This window comes from Prionailurus bengalensis, chromosome B3 (genome assembly GCF_016509475.1).
Source record: "Prionailurus bengalensis isolate Pbe53 chromosome B3, Fcat_Pben_1.1_paternal_pri, whole genome shotgun sequence".
NCBI classification, from domain to species: domain Eukaryota; kingdom Metazoa; phylum Chordata; class Mammalia; order Carnivora; family Felidae; genus Prionailurus; species Prionailurus bengalensis.
This window is the reverse complement of record NC_057355.1, coordinates 121,787,208-121,805,648: the sequence shown is the minus strand read 5'-3', so window position 1 is coordinate 121,805,648 and position 18,441 is coordinate 121,787,208. Positions and strand designations below refer to the sequence as shown.

The following is an 18,441-nucleotide window of genomic DNA, read 5'->3' as shown; positions in this document are numbered from 1 at the left end:
TTTTATTTTATACTCTATTAACCCAAGTGGCCACATAAGGTTTCTCTTTTTCCTTTCCAAAAAAAAAAAAATAATAATAAGGCAAGATTTAAGTAAGGTAAGTATGTCTCTACCTGAGAAAATGGGTTTAACTGAACAAATAAATACAGCAGTACAAATTCATAATGTAGTAATTATCATTTATTGAGCACTTATGAGCTTGTAAATACTCTACAACCATAATCTTATTTTCTAAGGCAAACCCTTGGAAGTAGGTATTGTCATCTCCATTTTCTGGATCAAAAAACTGAGGCAGAGAGATAAGCAGATACATTGTTCAGGGACACAACAGAGCTGGTTAAGTAGCAAGATTCAAACTCTGATTCCGGACTTCAAGCCCCAGGCTTGTTACAGCCCATGCCTCCAATAACACAGTGTTACCAATAAATAGCATACAAAAAGAAAAACGGTAGAAAAACTACACAGTCAGGCCCAGTGTTTTTCGACAAGGACACCGAAGATATTCTGGACACGACAATCGTTGCTTGTGCAGGGCTGCCCTGTATACTTTAGGGCACTTCCACTCTGGACCTCATCCGCTGAATGCCAAAAGCACTCCTCAGTCACTGTGATGACCAAACAGTGTCCTCACATTTCCAAATGCCCAAGCAGAGTGGTACAAACCACCATCACACCCACTCTGTTCAGAGTGAACGGATATACACTAAAATACAGCAAAATCTAGAAAATGTTTGTTTTTACCTTGTCACTCAATAATTCATCTCCTAGGAATGTAACCAGAACAGTAATTTTCAAATTGTGGGTCACCAAATCAACTTAGTAGGCCAAGACCGGTATTTTTTTCTAACGAAAAGGAGTAATATATATCAGAGTGAACCCAAGAATTTATTTTAGCTTTACATGCACACCCACATACATATCCAAACATGAATTTCTCACGGCAGGCTATTATTCTATGACACAGATTTCAAACATTTTGGAACCTCACCCATAGCAGTAAGAAATACGTTTGACACCACAACCCCAATCTGTCTCTCTGTCTCTCTTACACACACATGCACATGCACACACAAAACATGCTCACTCACTCATATTTAGCTGAAAATAAATTTCACGAAACTTAATCTAACGTTACTATATGGTATTCAGCCGCAGTGGGAAAACACCTCTTATCCTAGGAAAACTGGCTTTTTGCTCTGTATTTTTTATTACGGTAAAATACACATAACATAAAATTTCCCACGTTAACAAATTTCAAGTGTACAGTTCAGAGGCATCAGGTACGTTCACGATGCTGCACAACCATCACCACCATCCCACTCCTGAGCTTCTTCACTATCCCAAATGGAAATGCTATCCTATTACATAGTAACTCCTATTCTCCTCTTTCCCCAGTCCTTGGCAACCATGATTCTACTTTGTTTCTACATACTTGACCATACTAGGTACCTCATATAACTGAAATCATATAGTATTTATCTTTTTATGTCTGACTGATTTCACTTAGCATTATGTCTTTTTGTTTTTAATGCTCATTTGAGAGAGAGAGAGAGAGAGAGAGAGAGAGAGAGAGAGAGAGAGAGAGAACAAGCGAGTGGGGGAGGGGCAGAGAGAGAGAGGGAGACACAGAATCCGAAACAGGCTCCAGGCTCCGAGCTGTCAGCACAGAGCTCGGTGCGGGGCTCAAACTCACAGACCGTGAAGTTATGACCTGAGCCAAAGTCGGATGCTTAACTGACTGAGCCGCCCAGGCGCTCCTAGCGTTATGTCTTCATTCATGCGGTAGCATGTCAGAATTTCCTTCCTTGTCAAGGCCAAATAATATTCCACTGTGTGTATATACCACATGTTGTTTATCGATTTATACATTTATCGATTTGGGTTGTTTCCACTTTTTGACTACTGTGCATAATGTTGCTATGAACACGGGTGTCCAATTATCTGTTTGAATCCATGCATTCAATTCTTTTGAGTATACACTTAGAAGCAGAATTGCTGGATCACATGGCAGTTTTACGTTTACAATTTTGAGGAACCACCACAGGGCTCCACAGTGGCTACATTATTTTACATACCCTCCGTTAATGCACAAGATTCCAATTTCTTCACATCTTTCCCAACATTTGTTGTTCCCTGTTCCCTGACACAGCCATCCTAAGGAGTGTGAAGTGGCCCAGGGACACTTTGGCACATGTTCTCCCAGAGAACAATGCAGTATTTTTCACAATAGCATAAAATGGGATATAATCCAAATGTCCATTAGGAATGTTTAATTGTAGTATACTCACCATATTCATACAACAGAATACCGTACATACGGCAGGAAAAAAAAAGATTTTGGCAGGACAAAACGTGAGCGAATCTCAAATACAACTGGGTGAAACTTGTAACGTATAAAAGAGGACATTCCATTAACACAAGCTTCTAAAACATGCTAACTAGACAATATATTGCTTAGAGAGCATATGTCTGTTAAAGCAATTTGAAAACAAACCCCAAAGAATGACAAATGATTTTTAAAAAACACTTATTAATATAACAAAAAACCACATCAGGACAATGGTGACCTCCAAGGACAGTGAGAAGAAGACTTTAAAGGTGGTGGTCTTTTTCTTAAAGTGGATGGTAGGCACATGGATATTTGCTATATTGTTTTCCTTTACACCTTACAGATCTTCTACAAATCTTCTTTCATAGCCATTCAATATTTACTAAAAAACATTTTTAACTTTAAAAACCATTTAAACTTTAAAAAGGGGCAGTAAGAAAAAAAACAAAAACAAAAAGGGGCGATAAGAATCTGCCCTATGACTCCTGGGACAAGGCCAACTTACAGTGGAACTACTGAATCCAGTCACAGGGTCAGAGTAATTTTCAGAATAACTCTGTTTCAACTTTAAGACTGTACTCACTTATTCACATGAAAACTATCTAGTGAGATCATTCTCCGGGCAGAGTATTATTTTAGATGCCAGGAGTACAAAAGTGAGCAGACCAGACAGAAACTCCTGCCCTTGCAAATGTGTCTCTAGCATCAATGGCCTGGTATTTGGAAATGCTGAGTACCCTTCCAACTGATGCTCTAAGGACACATATCTGGTCCCAGAGACAGGAAGGTCAGAAGAGGCTTTGGGGATGGCCAACACAGTCAGGGCTCTGAATACAGCATCATACCACCCCCCAACTCTCCTTTACCCGAAGCCAGGTGTTTAATTTTTGAAGGAATAGGATTTGTACACCAAAGCCTCCATTCTATCATTCTAATGAAGAAAATCATCTTATAGAAATGAAACCTAGTTTTCAGCTGTGTTCCTTACGTTTTCTTATAACTACTTAAGATCTTGAACCTCAGAGAAAATAACCCATTTTTTCTTTTCCAGTTACATTCTTTAAGAGCATATCCAGCAAATTCACTTGAACACGAGGGACAGACTTACTGGGTCTTCCCTGTTCCGGTGCTATCGAAACAGAAGCCAGTTTACACAGTTTCTCGCTAAACTCCAAAGGTGGCTCTGTGTGCCAGACACCTGTGTACGTTATAAAGTCATAAAGAGAAGGGAAGTGGACGTAAAAAGAAGAAAATAAAGGTGCTACACTTTCAAGATCTATTTAACGACCTAATGGAAAGGCCTTTTCCCCTGGCTTTTCTTAGTATTAATATAAAAAGACAAGACAAGCTACTCCCTTCCGCTCTTCACCTCTCTAGCCTTATTAATACCTTTAAATTCAGTCAATCTCAACTCAAAACTTTCTACCAGTGGGGGAGGGGAAAAGGAAAAAGATTTGTGGCTGCATGTTTAAGAAAGAAGCTGAATTCATCACAGTGACAGGGGAGAGTGTTGGCAGAGATCTGAGCTATTTATTCTTTTAGGAAAATCCTATAAAGAATGACACAAGGAAGCCTCTATCTGCAGTCTTGTTCATCACACTGGTGAAGAGTCCGATAACAGATGTATGCAGTAGCGTGATTTAGTGCCAGGAGCTGGCCCCTGATGTGTATTAATACAGCGGCAAAGCGGAACGCACCTCTCTTCATCACTCATTTCTATAAAAGAGGTGGAATCCGAGATGGCCCGATGTTAGGCAGAGCAAGCCCATTTGTTCTACTGACTGATGGTGCGGGCTCAGGCTATGTCCTTCACCTCCATGGGGCACTCGGGTTGTGGATAGAAAAAAAAAAAAAATGTTCAGTGAAGCAGACCTTAGTCAACAAGTGAGAGGAGGGGTTGAGCTCAGTAGGAGAAATGTTTAATGCTCCAAGTCTTATTCAATACCTCCCAGTACCTTTCCTGATTTGAGTATGGAACAAGGATTTTAAACTCTTCTCAACAGTTCTTGTCTTATGAACAATTAAAACCTAAAAATAGAAGCTAGATATTAAGGAGGAAAAAAAAGATAAAAAGGGGAGACTGTTTTAATGTTTTCAATACCATAGAGTGAATGAGGATCTGGGTGGGTTTTTATACAGTCACTGTTTGGAACCAATTCTACCTTATATAACACGGAACACCTGAAGTGTGTAAGAAGGCAGCTCGAGAGTCCTAGGGAAACCGGTTTGACCTTGGCACTGCAATTTATCACCCATGTGACCTCGGGGAAGTGATTTAACTTCTGTAAGCCTCAATGTGCTCATGTGTAAATTGGGAATACAAACAGCATCTACCTTATAAGTTGTTGCAAAGATTAAGTGAAATAATGCATGGAAAGTAATCAGCTCAGGGCATGGCCATGTAGAAATCACTGGAAAAAATTATTATAATTACCAGATCTGTGGTAAGATTGTCCAGTAGCCACCTCAAACAGAAGCTGAAAGTCAATTTCAATGTATACTGAAACTTACTAAGGGGGGGGTGGGGAGGACAGAGTTCCCCATCTTTCTGAGGCTTACTCTTTACTCAGCTATCAACTGCTCTGATCTACATAATATGTAGTATTTTCTGAAGAAAATAAAATAATCTATGATATACTCAATTCCCTCAGGGTGAATTCACCATCATCAAGAAAATAACTGCAGGTATTTCTGATAGATCCTACAAATAGATATGATCTTTTTACCCAGAGCAATTCATCCTAAACTGTATTGAAATAACACAAAAATTTCCTGATTACCAACTATGTTTAACTACTTTCTCTTAACTCCAAAGAAAAATTGGAGTTATCCGATATTCTCTCTGATATAAATAATAGTCATTCCCCCTTTTTTAAGAACAACATACGTAAAGTACATAAATCATTAATGTACAGCTCAATGAAGTTTTACATATGTATATATTCATGTAGCCCTACCTAGCTGATGACATATAGCCTTTCCTAGAAGACTTCTTCATGTCCTCTCCTGGTCACTACTGCTCACCAAAGAGAACCACTATTTCAGTTTCTAATCAACTGGTTTTGCCCCGAAAATGAACAGGTTTTAACTTGAAAGCTGTTTTTTTAGAGCGGGAGAGAGCATGCGAGTGGGGGAGAGAGGTAGAAGGAGACAGAGAATCCCAGCAGGCTCTGCGCTGGACACGGAGCTCGATTCCACGACCGTGAGATCATGACCTGAGCTGAAATCAAGAGCCGGACGCTCAACCGACTTGACCTACCCAGGTGCCCCTAAAAATAGTTTTTAAGTAGAAATTCCACAGATAGTAAAGTATTAGCACTCTACTACAAATAAGAACAGTGAGAATGCACTGTACTGTGAACCAAATAAGAAAGTAAATAAATCCATGTGGCTCCCTGACTACTGACTAAACCACCATCCTATCTGGATTTTCATTAACACAGACCTAACTTCCTTGTCTGTGGTAGAACAAAAGCACAGATGACTAAAGATTGCTGATCCAGTGGAATACTGGGTGGGATTCAAACTCAAGAAAGCCACAGGACACAGTGAAAAAGCACAGACTTCTAGGTTAGAGAGAGCTGGGTTTGAATTCTTACCATGTACATGACCTTGGGCAAATTACTTTCTCACGTTCTCATTTTCCCATACAAAATGGGAATAAAATGACCTACCGTATTATAAAGGTTAGATGAAAAGGTATATAAAAACATAATTTAGCGCCTGACACGCAACCGGTGCTCAAGAAATGATAACTACATACGGTTACCTGCATTTGGGCTAGACAGAGATGCTGTGGCCACAGGTTTCCGTTTCCTCTTGATGTCACGTGAACATGGGGGTCCCAAGTGTATGTTTGCCTGTCTGCAGATGTGAGAAAGAAAAAACACTGTTTTCACTTTGTTATTCTTATTGTAAGACATTATGTTCGGCCCAGATAAAATCCCTGACCCATTACAGACATACACTAACAAGACAGGTACCATCCTTTGTCATCAACTGTCAAGTACAAGATTATTCAGGATTAACCATAACTCATTTTTTATGCACAATCTATACCCATTCTAAACTTTTTACCTAATTTCAGAATAGCAGACACTCAAGATTAATTTCAATAAATGTGTTTCACTGCATGCTGATTTTTGTACAATTATTTTTCATAAAAACTATAACTGCAATTGTTCTAAACTCACTAATGAAATACCTACTCCCAAGTGGTAATATACTGAAAAGTTTAATGCTGCATGAACACAGATATTTGCACAGAATTTTAATAGGGATTTTAACCCTTCTATCACTATAATTCTGGATTTTAAGTGTCTGTATCACAAGTTAGGTAAGTTTGATTTCTGTGATTTTTTAAAATATTAATTTCTTGCTAATAACATATTCCCTCATCAGAATAGTCAGCTTAACTTAAAAACAAAACAGTGAGTGCTTCACGGCTGGAAAAAAGCAAAAGATTGTATGAAAGACAATGGATTGAACGCTGAAACAGCTGGCCTGCGATTTTAGTTGCCCACTTCCTCCTTCCTCTCAAACTAGACAGACCCTACCCGATGAAGGACCAAGTTGATTCTCACCTTTACACAAAGCTTTCCTTGAACATTCGAGGCCTTACTGACCACGAATCATTATTTAACTGGTATACATATATCTTGTTTCACTAATGAGGCTTAATCTCCTTGAGAACAGGGACCATATTTATACTCCTTTCATAATTTTCCACTGATCTACTAACCTCAGCACAAGGCACTTAGCTGATGGCCATTAAGTATCTGTTGACTAGAACTGATACTAATGAATAGAAGTTCTAGAAACCAGTTAATTGTACACTTAAAAGTGGTTCAAACTGCAAATTCTGTTATGTATGTTTTACCACAATTTTTGAAAAATAGCCAGAGTATATAACATATAAAAAGGAATCCAGGAAAATTATACCAGATGAACTCTTAATTGGTAGTCCCAGCTGGGGATCAAGTATCATGGCTTAATAGTCTTTTTTTTTTAATGTTTATTTATTTTGAGAGTGTGTGCACATGTGCTGGGGAAGGGCAGAGAGAGAGAGAGAGAGAGAGAGAGAGAGAGAATATCCCAAGCAAGCCCCATGCTGTCAGTGCAGAGACTGATGTAGGGCTCGATCCCACGAACCAGGAGATCATGATCTGAGCAGAAATCAAGAGTCAGACGCTAAACTGACTGAGCCACCCAGGCATCCTTCATGGCTTTATCAGTCTTTTTTTTTTTTTATGAATATAATTTATTGTCAAATTGGCTTATATACTTTATCAGTCTTAAGACTAGAACCTCCGTCAAATCTAAGAGCACCTAGTTAACAAAGTACCAAGACAACTGTTGAATGGACAAATTTTCCTATTCAGAGGGCCCCTAATCTGGCAACTTCCACAGTTTAAAAAGCATGCAAGTATATACGTTCTTTTCTCTAAACGCAAAAGCTTAAGAATCAATTCAATTTATAAACAAAAAAAGATAAGACTTTAACTGAAATCATAAGATTTTCAGAATGCAAAGAACATTACAACAGGCAGAGATTTATAGTATAAAGCCCGTATTTTGGAATATTCCATCTAAGTCACTTTTCATCGATCACTCTCTTCTAAATGGAAAAAGAGCTAACTTTTAAGTATCCCATGAAGAGTTAAAGAGCCTCCAAAGTGAAATGTGAATACAAATGTGTAAAGCAGAGAGAACAATTCATTTTCCATACCTTACCAAAGTCCTGGGAATAAATCAGCATGTTGATTAATAATAAGAAACATAGATGGCAGAATACCAAAGGTAGACTGGCCTTCCATCTACAGAGAAAGGTGGGAATTCCCTTTGAAGTCAAAGCCACAGGCAGAAAAGAGAGTGGCCTGACAAAGTTTTGTCTTTTATCAAAATACAGGAATGTACAGAATATGGCTTCCATCTTTTCCACAGATGAGGTACTTGAGTACATGCAGATCCAGACTCAAATTTTCCACTTTGCTCTAATCTAAGCATGCTTCTCTTGAAGTACTTCAGACAGACGAGTCACATAAAGAAAGAGTAACGGTATATATTCATGTTTTCTTCTTTACCTCAAGCTCATTAAAGACTCTCCAAAACTTTTAAGATTAGATGTTAACATCCTTTCTTCAAACTAAGCTATGCTGTTAGATGTCAGGACAGTGGTCACCCTTGAGCTATGGAGTGGAGGGGAGGAGGGATAGTGACTAGACAAAGCACCAGGAGTTTCTGGGGTTCTTTTTGGTAATGTTCTGTGTCTGGATCCGGATACAGGTTATTTCAATGTGACTTCACTATCCTTCATTAGAAAGCTTAATTTAAAAACCTTTGCAAACAAACTAAAACAAAACCCACAAAACATTATTTCTTCAAGGTCAGTGTTTACAAAGTGCCGAATTTTATGAGACAGATGCAAAATGCAAAGTGTAAGTACTCAAAAGGTTTTTTGGGTTTTTTTTAAGGTTTATTTATTTTGAGAGAGAAAGAGAGTGAGCACGAGTCAGGGAGAGGGGGAGAGGAGATCCCAAGCAGGCTCCACGCTGTCAGTGCAGAGCCTGATGCAGGCTTGATCTCATGAACCAAGAGATCATGACCTGAGCAGAGATCAAGAGTTGGACGCTTTAACTGACTGAGCCACCCAGGCACCCCTCAAAAGGGTTTAAAGATATTAATTCTCAGAGTATCAACTTGGGCTGAACTAAATAAGTACTGCCTTTTATATATACACCGTTCATCATTTTCACAGCTTTGCATGTTTGATATATGTCAGTAAGATGGGTAAGGGCCCATATTATCACCCCTTAATTGACCGAGTCAGTGACATTTATCTCACATTTTCAAGAACTGACACATTTGGGAATAAAAAGATGGAATCACTGATATACCAAAATATTTATACTTTTAATGATTTTAAGCAGAAATATGGTGCTTTTTTAAATGCTTATTTTAGTAAAATAAAAATAAGTATCACTTACCTATTACTATGCATACAGATTATTATACTGCGCTACATCCTGCAGTGTCCTTAGGGGGCTGCTGTGGCCTCACAGACTCAGGTGATCCTTACGAGGCCCTGTCCCTCTGGGCCATGGTTCTCTGACCCCCACTCTTTCCTTGCTCAGTGATGGTAAGGGCTTTAGGGTCAACTGGCCCTACATTAAATGCTCCCTTACTGCTAAGCCTCCAGCCTGTTACTTGTCTCTGTGGTAAATGATCGACTTCTATCACCCCATTCCCATTCTTAATTATTACCTCGAACATTCTAAATCCTTCAAATTTTGTAAATTCCTCTGTGGTAACTTAGGAAAGAACCTAAGGCTTTCTAAGGGACCCAGGTAATAAAGTTGATGAAGTCAATCACCTTATTTTGTTGTAAAAGTATGTATCGTTACACAGACTATTTCCTTTCTATTCAGGAGGGTTTTTTTGCTTCTTTTATTGTTCACTGTTTTTACTGAGGTGGTGAAAAGAGGCAGTCTCTTCCCTAAAGGACCTTGTAGCCTGGCCCTATTTCCAGCCACACAGCTTTTCTAGTTACAGAACTAGATAACAGAGAAACTGAGGCAGGGATAAAGAGAAGGCATGTTCATGCCTAAAACACAGTTTAATGCTCCCTCCCTCTTAACACATTTCTCTTAAAGACAATTTCCAGGCTGGAGAGCTATTTCAGAAGTTGAATAACATCACATCTTAGGTCTGAGTACAGAAGGGATATATGTCTCTCCTTACGTCCCTTCCTGGTAAAGGTCTGGGAAAGGAAGAAGGGAGACAGTCAAATTATTATAAAGGACAGTAAGACATTTTCCTTCTCTTTGGTTTTAACTGAACACTAGTAATGGCAGAGTTTACAGCTTGGGAAAATCTATTTTCCCCTTTGAGGGCTCCATCTGCCTGGGAGGAACCTTGGAGGACAAAAAGGGAAGAGGACCCAGGAACCTGGAAACCCAGAGCCTGGGGAAAGCACAGAGGAAGCTGGGTGCTCGGCACAAGAGGATTTAAGAGAGACAGGAAACAGAGCCTGCCACACTGTCTAGCACATTTCGAACACGAGGGCAGCCCTGTTCAGGAGTGGAGAGCAATCCGCGTTGGGGGCCGGGAGGGCCCCTGTGTTACATTTGGGGACCCAAGCATGGAGGTGTGCAATGAGCAGCCACCGCTTCCTATTGAAGAGGCAGTTCCAATTTTGGAACCGTCCCAAATAATTCCATATCAGAAACAGGAGACTTAGAGAATCAAGGAAAGGGGAGAAAAAAAATGGACTTCCTCCCATACTCATTTTCATTTAAGAGTATTTAACTCCTTTCTGGCCCCCTTTCTTTTCAACGTGTTGCTTCTTTGTGTTACTCAGTTTCTCTGTCTACTCTCACAAGATAGAAACTGAAAAGAGACAACATATACAATCGAGGTCTCTCAAAGGACAGGGAAAGAGAGCCCCTCCATTGTAGGTAGAAAGGGTGGAAGATTTAACTAGATTTTTTTAAACTCTCTGTCAAGAGCACTACACAGGTGTTTCTTTGTTGCAAATCGTGTACTGTATGTAGGGGAGGGACCTTTCAATTATGCAGGGGGCAAAAAGAATACGTATCAGTTAAGCTAAAATTTCTACCAGGTTAAAATTTAAACCTTCTTCTCCATTGGATCGGCAATGGTTATCAGAATCACGTAAGAAGATTTATACAAAATATGCATGTCCCACCATGCTGGGGTGGGAGAAGAATCCGTACTATGCTTAGTCTGAAATTTCTCCTCAGGTAATTCTGATAAGCTTCTATCTGCTGTGAAAATTATTGAGTTAAAAAAAAAATATATATATATATGCCAAATTCCCAAAGCCAACTTAGTCAATAAAAGAGATCTAAAAATTTAACTTAATAACAGAATGATGAAATGAATAGTAATTTAAATAAAACTGCTGTCCCCCAGTATACGAGCAATTAACCTAAAGAAAAGACCAGCTATGCTCGTTCTGTTTCATCTGATCGGGGCCTCCACATTCTTGGGGCGCGATCCTTCCACAGCAAGAGTACTTCCCCTAAAAACATCACATTCAGCAGCATTTGCCAAAAAGAACTGATGGGGGAGGGGGGTGGTGAGTATGAAAAGAAACACACTCTTTAAAAATCCTTACTTCAGGAAAAGCAACTAAATTCATTTCATAAATGTGAAGGTGAATGCTGAACATTAGCAATTAATTGAAAGAGCATTCTGTATATCCACACATAAACACAACATTTCTATTTTACTTTTTAGTGCAGGTAACTGAAAGATCAGGTGAGCCGTTCAAGCTGCAGTGTTACTTAGGAAACTGGGCAGATCACTATGTCCCTGGGGCAGGAATGTACTTTTAGGGGAAAAAAAATTACTTTGAGAAATACATGCATGTTTAATAGAACCAATGTTGGCAAAAAATAACTGAAGTGGCTGCTTTAGATTTAGAACAAAGATGTTTAGAGTCGCTTCTGAGGAGAGAAAACAGTCTACCTGCCAATGGCAAGTTAATTTAAGAAATAGTTCACCTTCAAAAATCACTCATTTAAAAATCACTGAAAAGTTCACTTTTTAAATATGGGAAATAAAAATAAGATTTATCGTGAAAAGGTATTTATTCGCTGTATTTTTTTCTTAAACACATACAAACAAGTAACATCAAGAAAAAAAAATTATTGATATTTCTAAGGACCAAAGGTCATATACATCATATATTCCAATTATTCTCCTTAATTACTAATCTATTCCCCTCAATTATTTTTAACAAAAATTTATGGAGGCCTACCCTGTGTAAAGCACTCTGCTGAATGTGGAGAGGGTACACACAAGATGACTGAGCCGAGGGCCCGTCCGCCGGGCACTCAGGACGCAGTGAGGAAGGCCGATGCGTAAAGAATGAACAGATGCCAGACACTGAGCTGTAATCCAAGAACAAAGTGCTAGGGTAAAAGGAAGGAAAAGAGGATCCAATCTAGAGAAATGAAGAAGCCCCTTCCTCACATGTGATTTCATCTTCGGGGTTAACTGACATTGACGAAGCACCCAGTAGGAACCGTCTTCTCAGATTTGCGCACAGGAAAGGGTCCGGGCCTGACACGAGCAGCAGTTAGGGACAGAAAACCACTTCACAATGAGAGGGCACAGAAGAGGCTTCTCTAACAGGATGAGATCCCAGCATTTCCAATAGTGTTTTCACTCAAACCTAACCCTTGACAGTCCGTAACGAAGTGCTCACTGGCACCTGAAAATTCCGTGTACTCTCCTTCCCCGGCCTGGGCCAAGGTTGGCATATCCTGGAGTGGTTTCATGCCATCCACAGGAGCAGAAAAGCTGTGCATCAATTGGAAAGTTGGGTCTGTTACAGTGGCCAGAGAGGGAAAATGCTTTTCGTCACTCCACTTAGGCAGTAAGATGCCAGCCGGCTGAGGGTGCTGTCGACAAGACCATCTGGTAAAGGACAAAAGATTCAAGAGTTGTGTACTCTACGACGGGAAGCTCCAGTAGGGCTGGGCAGCTTTCTGGACAATATCACAGCAGAAACATTTCCTCACACCTGGCCACAACTCAGGCACTAAAGAGATGGGCAAGGGCCGCTGTGCGTCACAGCATCCCTAGCAGATAGAGGACTAATAAAAGGTTCTTTCTCCTAAGCCCTGAGGTAAAACCCGAGGCTGTTTACTGTGGCTCCAAAGGTCAAAATTAACAGCGTGAATTGAGTCTTCTTCTTGCTCTTTGAAACTCCTTGTCAAGTGGCACAGCCAGCTGGGCACACAACTCTGATATGCAGATCGTAACGTTTGTGAAACAGATAAAATGAATTACAATGAGCAGAGCCTATCATATTTCAACTCTCTAATGGGCAGAAAGGTCTCTTTTTTACCCAAACACTGTCCAAATGCCTCCTCTTATAGCCCATTTAAGCCATTTAAGCACCTCAAGGATCTGTACGACATCTCATTAGCAAATGACTCTGGAAGCAGACTCAAAGTTTATAAAACTGCAACTATCCTAAAGACAGGGGAGAAGTAGTAACCATGTAACAAAAATAATATTAGCTACCAGTATGCTAAACAAATATATTGTTTCATTTTGATCCCCACTAGCCCCATAAAAATTGATATTTCCATTTTAAAGATGAGGAAATTGAGGGAGAGGGGGGTTAAGTCATTTGCCCAGGTAAAGCTAAGATTCTTACCTGGGACTGCCAGGACTCCCACTAATATGAGATCAGAAACTTAAAAGAAGGATAAATGGAAACGGTGATACATCATCAAATCGCCACCCCCAACAGAGGAAAGGTCAGGACAGTTGGAGAAAACTGAGAACTGTCACAAGACACTCAAAAACTACAACGGAGGACTTGTGCATCACACAGACAGATCTAACAACTGATAAGTTCTAGTTATGGTTTTCTACAGCAATAATGGAAGAAAAGCTATCCTTCCTGATCAATAAATCTCTCATTTTGGGAAAAGCTGCCTCCAGCACTCGCTCCTTATTACCATTCTAGAACCGTGTCCTTGACAGCAATACCGCTGCCTCCACCAGAACACCAATCACACCATCTGCTGTTGGAGCTGCAGCAATCCCTACCACCGATAACAAGTATCACTACTTTAATGCAACATCCCAATACTAATGACCAAAACAACCAATCCAAGACAGTGGGTTGACAAATTTCTTCCGTGCACCCTGCCAACAAGCCGAACACCTGCCCAGCAAGTCCCCCCGATGGTGAGTCACAACGTGCTGGGCACCATGCTAGGCCCTGACACCCTGTTCTTCACCTCGGCAGTTCTCCAAGGGAAGACGAGTCCAGCGTCCTACCTCCCCTGAGGAATCATGCACGCAACACCAAATCACAATTACGAAATGGGATTTCCTGTTAAGCAAATTACAAAGCACTAGTCATAAAACCATTTGCAGGTAGGGCAATAATTTGTAACTCAGGCCACGGATTAGGGTCACCTGGGAACTTTAAATAATGCCAGTGCCTGGACCTCACCCCAGATCTGTTAAATCAGCATCTCTGGGGTGGGGCTCAACATGGATATATTTTTTAAAGCTTCTCAGGTGATTCAAAAGTGCAGTCAGGGTTGAAAACCACCAAATTTAATTATTTCTAGGGTGGTATTTCTGAAAACCTCATAACCCACAGATCTATTAGGTGGTACAAAGACCACAAAGACTCCCTTGCCCAACAACTGTGCCTGCCTACCATCTGGGCTGTATTAAAATGACACATCAGTAGTGTTCTCTTAAAATCACAGTCCCATTGTTTCCTTGTTTATAGCAATGAAATACTAAACAAGAGAGTACCTGAGGTCATGGCCTCCCAGTGGCCCCCAAGCCTCACTCTGAGAACCAGAGCTGAATAGTGCCAGCAGTGAGGGGGTGACTGAGGGGTCCTCACTCTCTCACAGTTGAGTGTGTGGGAGAGTAGAACAGGCAATGTCCAGGCAGGAAGCAGCCTCAGCTCAGTAACCCGACAAGAGGAAACCTTCACAGTTCAGGCATGATTATCAAACTCTTTGTGCTCTTAAAGGAGAGTAATTATAGGCATGTGAAAAAAGGGAAGCACTCCCTGAGGAACTCTTCCTCACATGCTTCCCAAGAGGCACCAGGGCCATTAAAAATTCCATGATGAAGAGGAAAAACAGCCTGGGAACAGCCAGGAGGCAATACAGCAAATTAATACACCAGCCCTCCTCGGGGAAAGCTGTGATAAAACAGGAAACACTTCTCTCTTCGCAAAATAAAATTATACCATTAATGATAACATAGTCACCACACACACACACACAAATCGTTCTAATGATGGGTGTGAAATTCCCAGGGCTGCCCAGATGCTTTGAAAGAAATCTTTTCCTACTACAAATAAAATGGAACAAGAAAAAGATAAAATTTCCATTCGAAACAGTTTTTAATACAGTCATTCACCTGCCTCTTCCCTGCCACCAACACTCTTTTAACATTCCTTCCTAGACTCCAGGCTTTATTAAATGGTGTCCACGCTGTACAAAGCTGACCATCCAGTTCTGGATCCCATCTCATCCTTCAGCCACACTGGAGCTAGATGGCTCCTTCTCAACTGACCCCTTGCTGGGCAGGGAACTCCTCCCCACCCCCAACTTCAAGGGAGTGAGAGGATGCCCTGAGGGCTCAGGATTTCATCACCCACATTTTCTAAAAATTGCTTAGAGGTCACTTGTGCTAGCCATTTCCCACAGAGCCATGGTTGCCAAACTTTACGAACTAGGCACCCTCACGAGTAAAAGATCTGCACACTCTTTATGTATGTAACACATATAAACAAAATTATGTGCTGTTGGATTCTTCTATGTACAATTTAAAACAAAAAACCATTTTTTTAAGGATCAGATAGTGAATGTAAGTTTAAAAAATGTCTTCCCCTGCCCCAAACAATGCAACTCACTTTACTTCCAGTGTCCTGGGAATGACACCTAGAAGGACAAGGATAAGCTGGCATTGTCCAGACCCTCTCACCTTGTTTTCAGCAATGGTCTAAAGCAATAAGCAATATTTCTCTACAGCAGACTACACCGGAAGCACAGCCCAGACTGCCTTATGTTTCCAAGTCTGGCCCCCAGCACCACCAGCAAGAGAACCAAGACAACGATGTGGATAATGAGATACACAAAGAGACAAAAAACTGACACCCACTCCAGCCAGGATGAGGCTTCAGAGGCAACAGGAGACCTGAGTGATAAATGCACGGATACTGATCTCATCACAGCATGGCACGGGGTCTAGGTAACAGACGTAGAGGGAGGACGGCAAAGAATCCGCTTTCTGCATCGGACACAATACGGTGCTAGTCAGAGTCTTCCCAAAGAGTAGCCACAGCCATGATTCCATTGGTATGAAGACAAAAAGCTGAAGGACTGCTTTTCTATGGACTGAAATCTTGGTCTTTCAAGCTTGAGGATCACCACCTCTAAGAAACCCCCCCTCAGCCTCTTAGAAGCCTCTCTTCTGTGCTTCCTGGCATTCTGGCACACATCTTTTACACATTTGGCGTTCCACGCTGTAGCTATCAATCTCCACACCTTTCTCAAGAGAATGTAAGCTCCTGAGGGTGGTGCCTACACAAAGGGCCTGGGGCCCAGGAGGCAGTCAGCAAGTGCTGAAGGAATGGACGACGGACAAACAGCGTGCTACTGAAGAGAGGGCCTTATGGAAGTAGTTTATTAATCGTCCCACAATTTTCCACATTTCTAGTAACACCATTTGTGAGGGTCTCTCTTTTCAAAAGACTTTTTCCACTGAAACGCCACTTCTCCAATAGAAGGTCTGGTAGTTGGTGGTAGGTTATGGTGCGGAGTTTATTAGTATAGCCCATAGTGAAGTTCTCATTGCATCCATGAAAGTATAATTTCTTGTGCCTGTACCCTAATCTTATGAATACAGCCAATTAAGAACAAATCAGGAAGAAAAAAGAAAAACAAACAAACCAACAACACATCAGAACCTTGGAAAGGAATTCTTTGTGCCACTAGAAATAATAAAAGTTCTACGGTTCAGCCAATTAGCTCCTCTTTTGTGCACAATAACCCTGCTAGGGGATGCTACCATTAAAACCATATTTATTTCCCATGTCACCTAACTCAAGAGAATTTATACTGAGAGGCGTAGGATTCATTCTGACAAACATACCAAATGTCTAGTAAGTGCCAGACACTGTGTTAGGTGCTGAGGATATTATCAGGGAACAAGATAAAACAAGGTCCCTACACTTTGAAGCTTATATCGTAGTGAAAGAGACAGGAGAAAAAGTTGGGGGGGAGGGTGGAACCCAACAAGCAAATCATTACAGACCGTGATAAAGCTTTAGCAGAAAGAAATCGATGAGTGGAGAGTGATGGAGGTGGCCCCTTTACATAGGATGGTCTGAGAGGTCCTCCCAGAGTTGAGATGAGAAGTAGTCAACCGTGAGAAGAGGCTTAACACGGCAGTCTAGGCAAAGGGAACAAGTGTGAGGCTTCAGAGGCAGAAAAGGGTTGCTATCTGTGACGAACAAAATGGAGCTGAGCTCTCTAGCACAGCTGGACCTCTCCCCCAGGGAGGAGAAAGGAGTATATATGAAAGGAAGCTGGATATGCAGGCAGAAGTCAAATTACGCAGAGTTTTGCAGGTCATGGCAAGGACCGGTAATAACATTCTCTGAAGATGGGGCTTTTAGCACAAGAAATATGAAATACAAGTCAGAAGACTTAGGTCACAGTTGAGACATAAATCGTATACTAGCCATGAGATCACAGGAAAGGTACTTCAATACTGTGCCTCAGTTTCTGCATCTGTAAAACATCTACTGACCTCTAAAGGTTGTTGTAAAGATCAAATTGGATACTATACACAAACATAGCTTATAATTTGAAAAGCATTATAAAAAAGGAAATGGTATTGTCTGGAAGAAAATCGTCGCTAGAAGACTATTACCTGGCAGAGCAGTGCGCTGGTGAACATCTTCGGTGAGAAGCATCAGCCAGAACATCCAAGGAGTAGAGAGGGGAGAGGGGATTAAACTGCAGGGATAAATGAGATTCTTTTAGCAAAGCTTACATGAAAAAGATCTGATTCTAAAAGGTGACTTTCTGTTTGATCACTTTGCCCCTTTGACGGTTCGACTCTCTTGCCATATAACAGACACCACTCAATAAAGTTTTAACCACAAATCTAGCATACCTGATCCCACATACCCCCAAAAAGGCTACTCCTTGGTAAATAACAATTTTTCAAAAACCTCTAATACCTGGTAATTACTTAAATGGCAGAAGATAGCGCTTTCTATATGACATAACAGGAACTTATCTATTGATTATTGGCCCTTGTTCCCAAGAAAACTAGCATGAAACTACCTTTTTCTTTCTTTATCCTGGCCAATGTTTCCAGTAAATAACTGGTTAGCACATACCAGCTGCAGTGTAGTAGAAACAGAACTTGATTAAGAATTAGAATACCTAACACTTAATTTCAGTCTATCACTGAGTTTTCATACATTAAAAATTACATAATCTCTTTTGAGTTTTACTGTCCTCACTTGTACGAGGGGGTGCACTGCTGTCTTACCTATTTTACAGGATTACCGGGGG

General features: G+C 40.7%; 1 protein-coding gene across 5 annotated transcripts in view; it reads right to left on the bottom strand.

Annotated features, from left to right (window-relative positions):
• The window catches only part of GPATCH2L (G-patch domain containing 2 like), a 56,994-nt gene that overhangs the window by 5,091 nt on the left and 33,462 nt on the right, over positions 1-18,441 (bottom strand). For 4 of the 5 annotated variants that reach the window (XM_043556687.1, XM_043556689.1, XM_043556688.1 and 1 more), the window contains 2 exons: positions 17,789-17,874; positions 6,099-6,193 (listed from right to left, as the gene is read on the bottom strand). In XM_043556687.1, coding sequence (XP_043412622.1) covers positions 6,099-6,193; positions 17,789-17,874 — 181 coding nt within the window. The remainder of the gene's footprint in view (positions 1-6,098; positions 6,194-17,788; positions 17,875-18,441) is intronic. The other variant, XM_043556691.1, reaches the window with a different exon arrangement.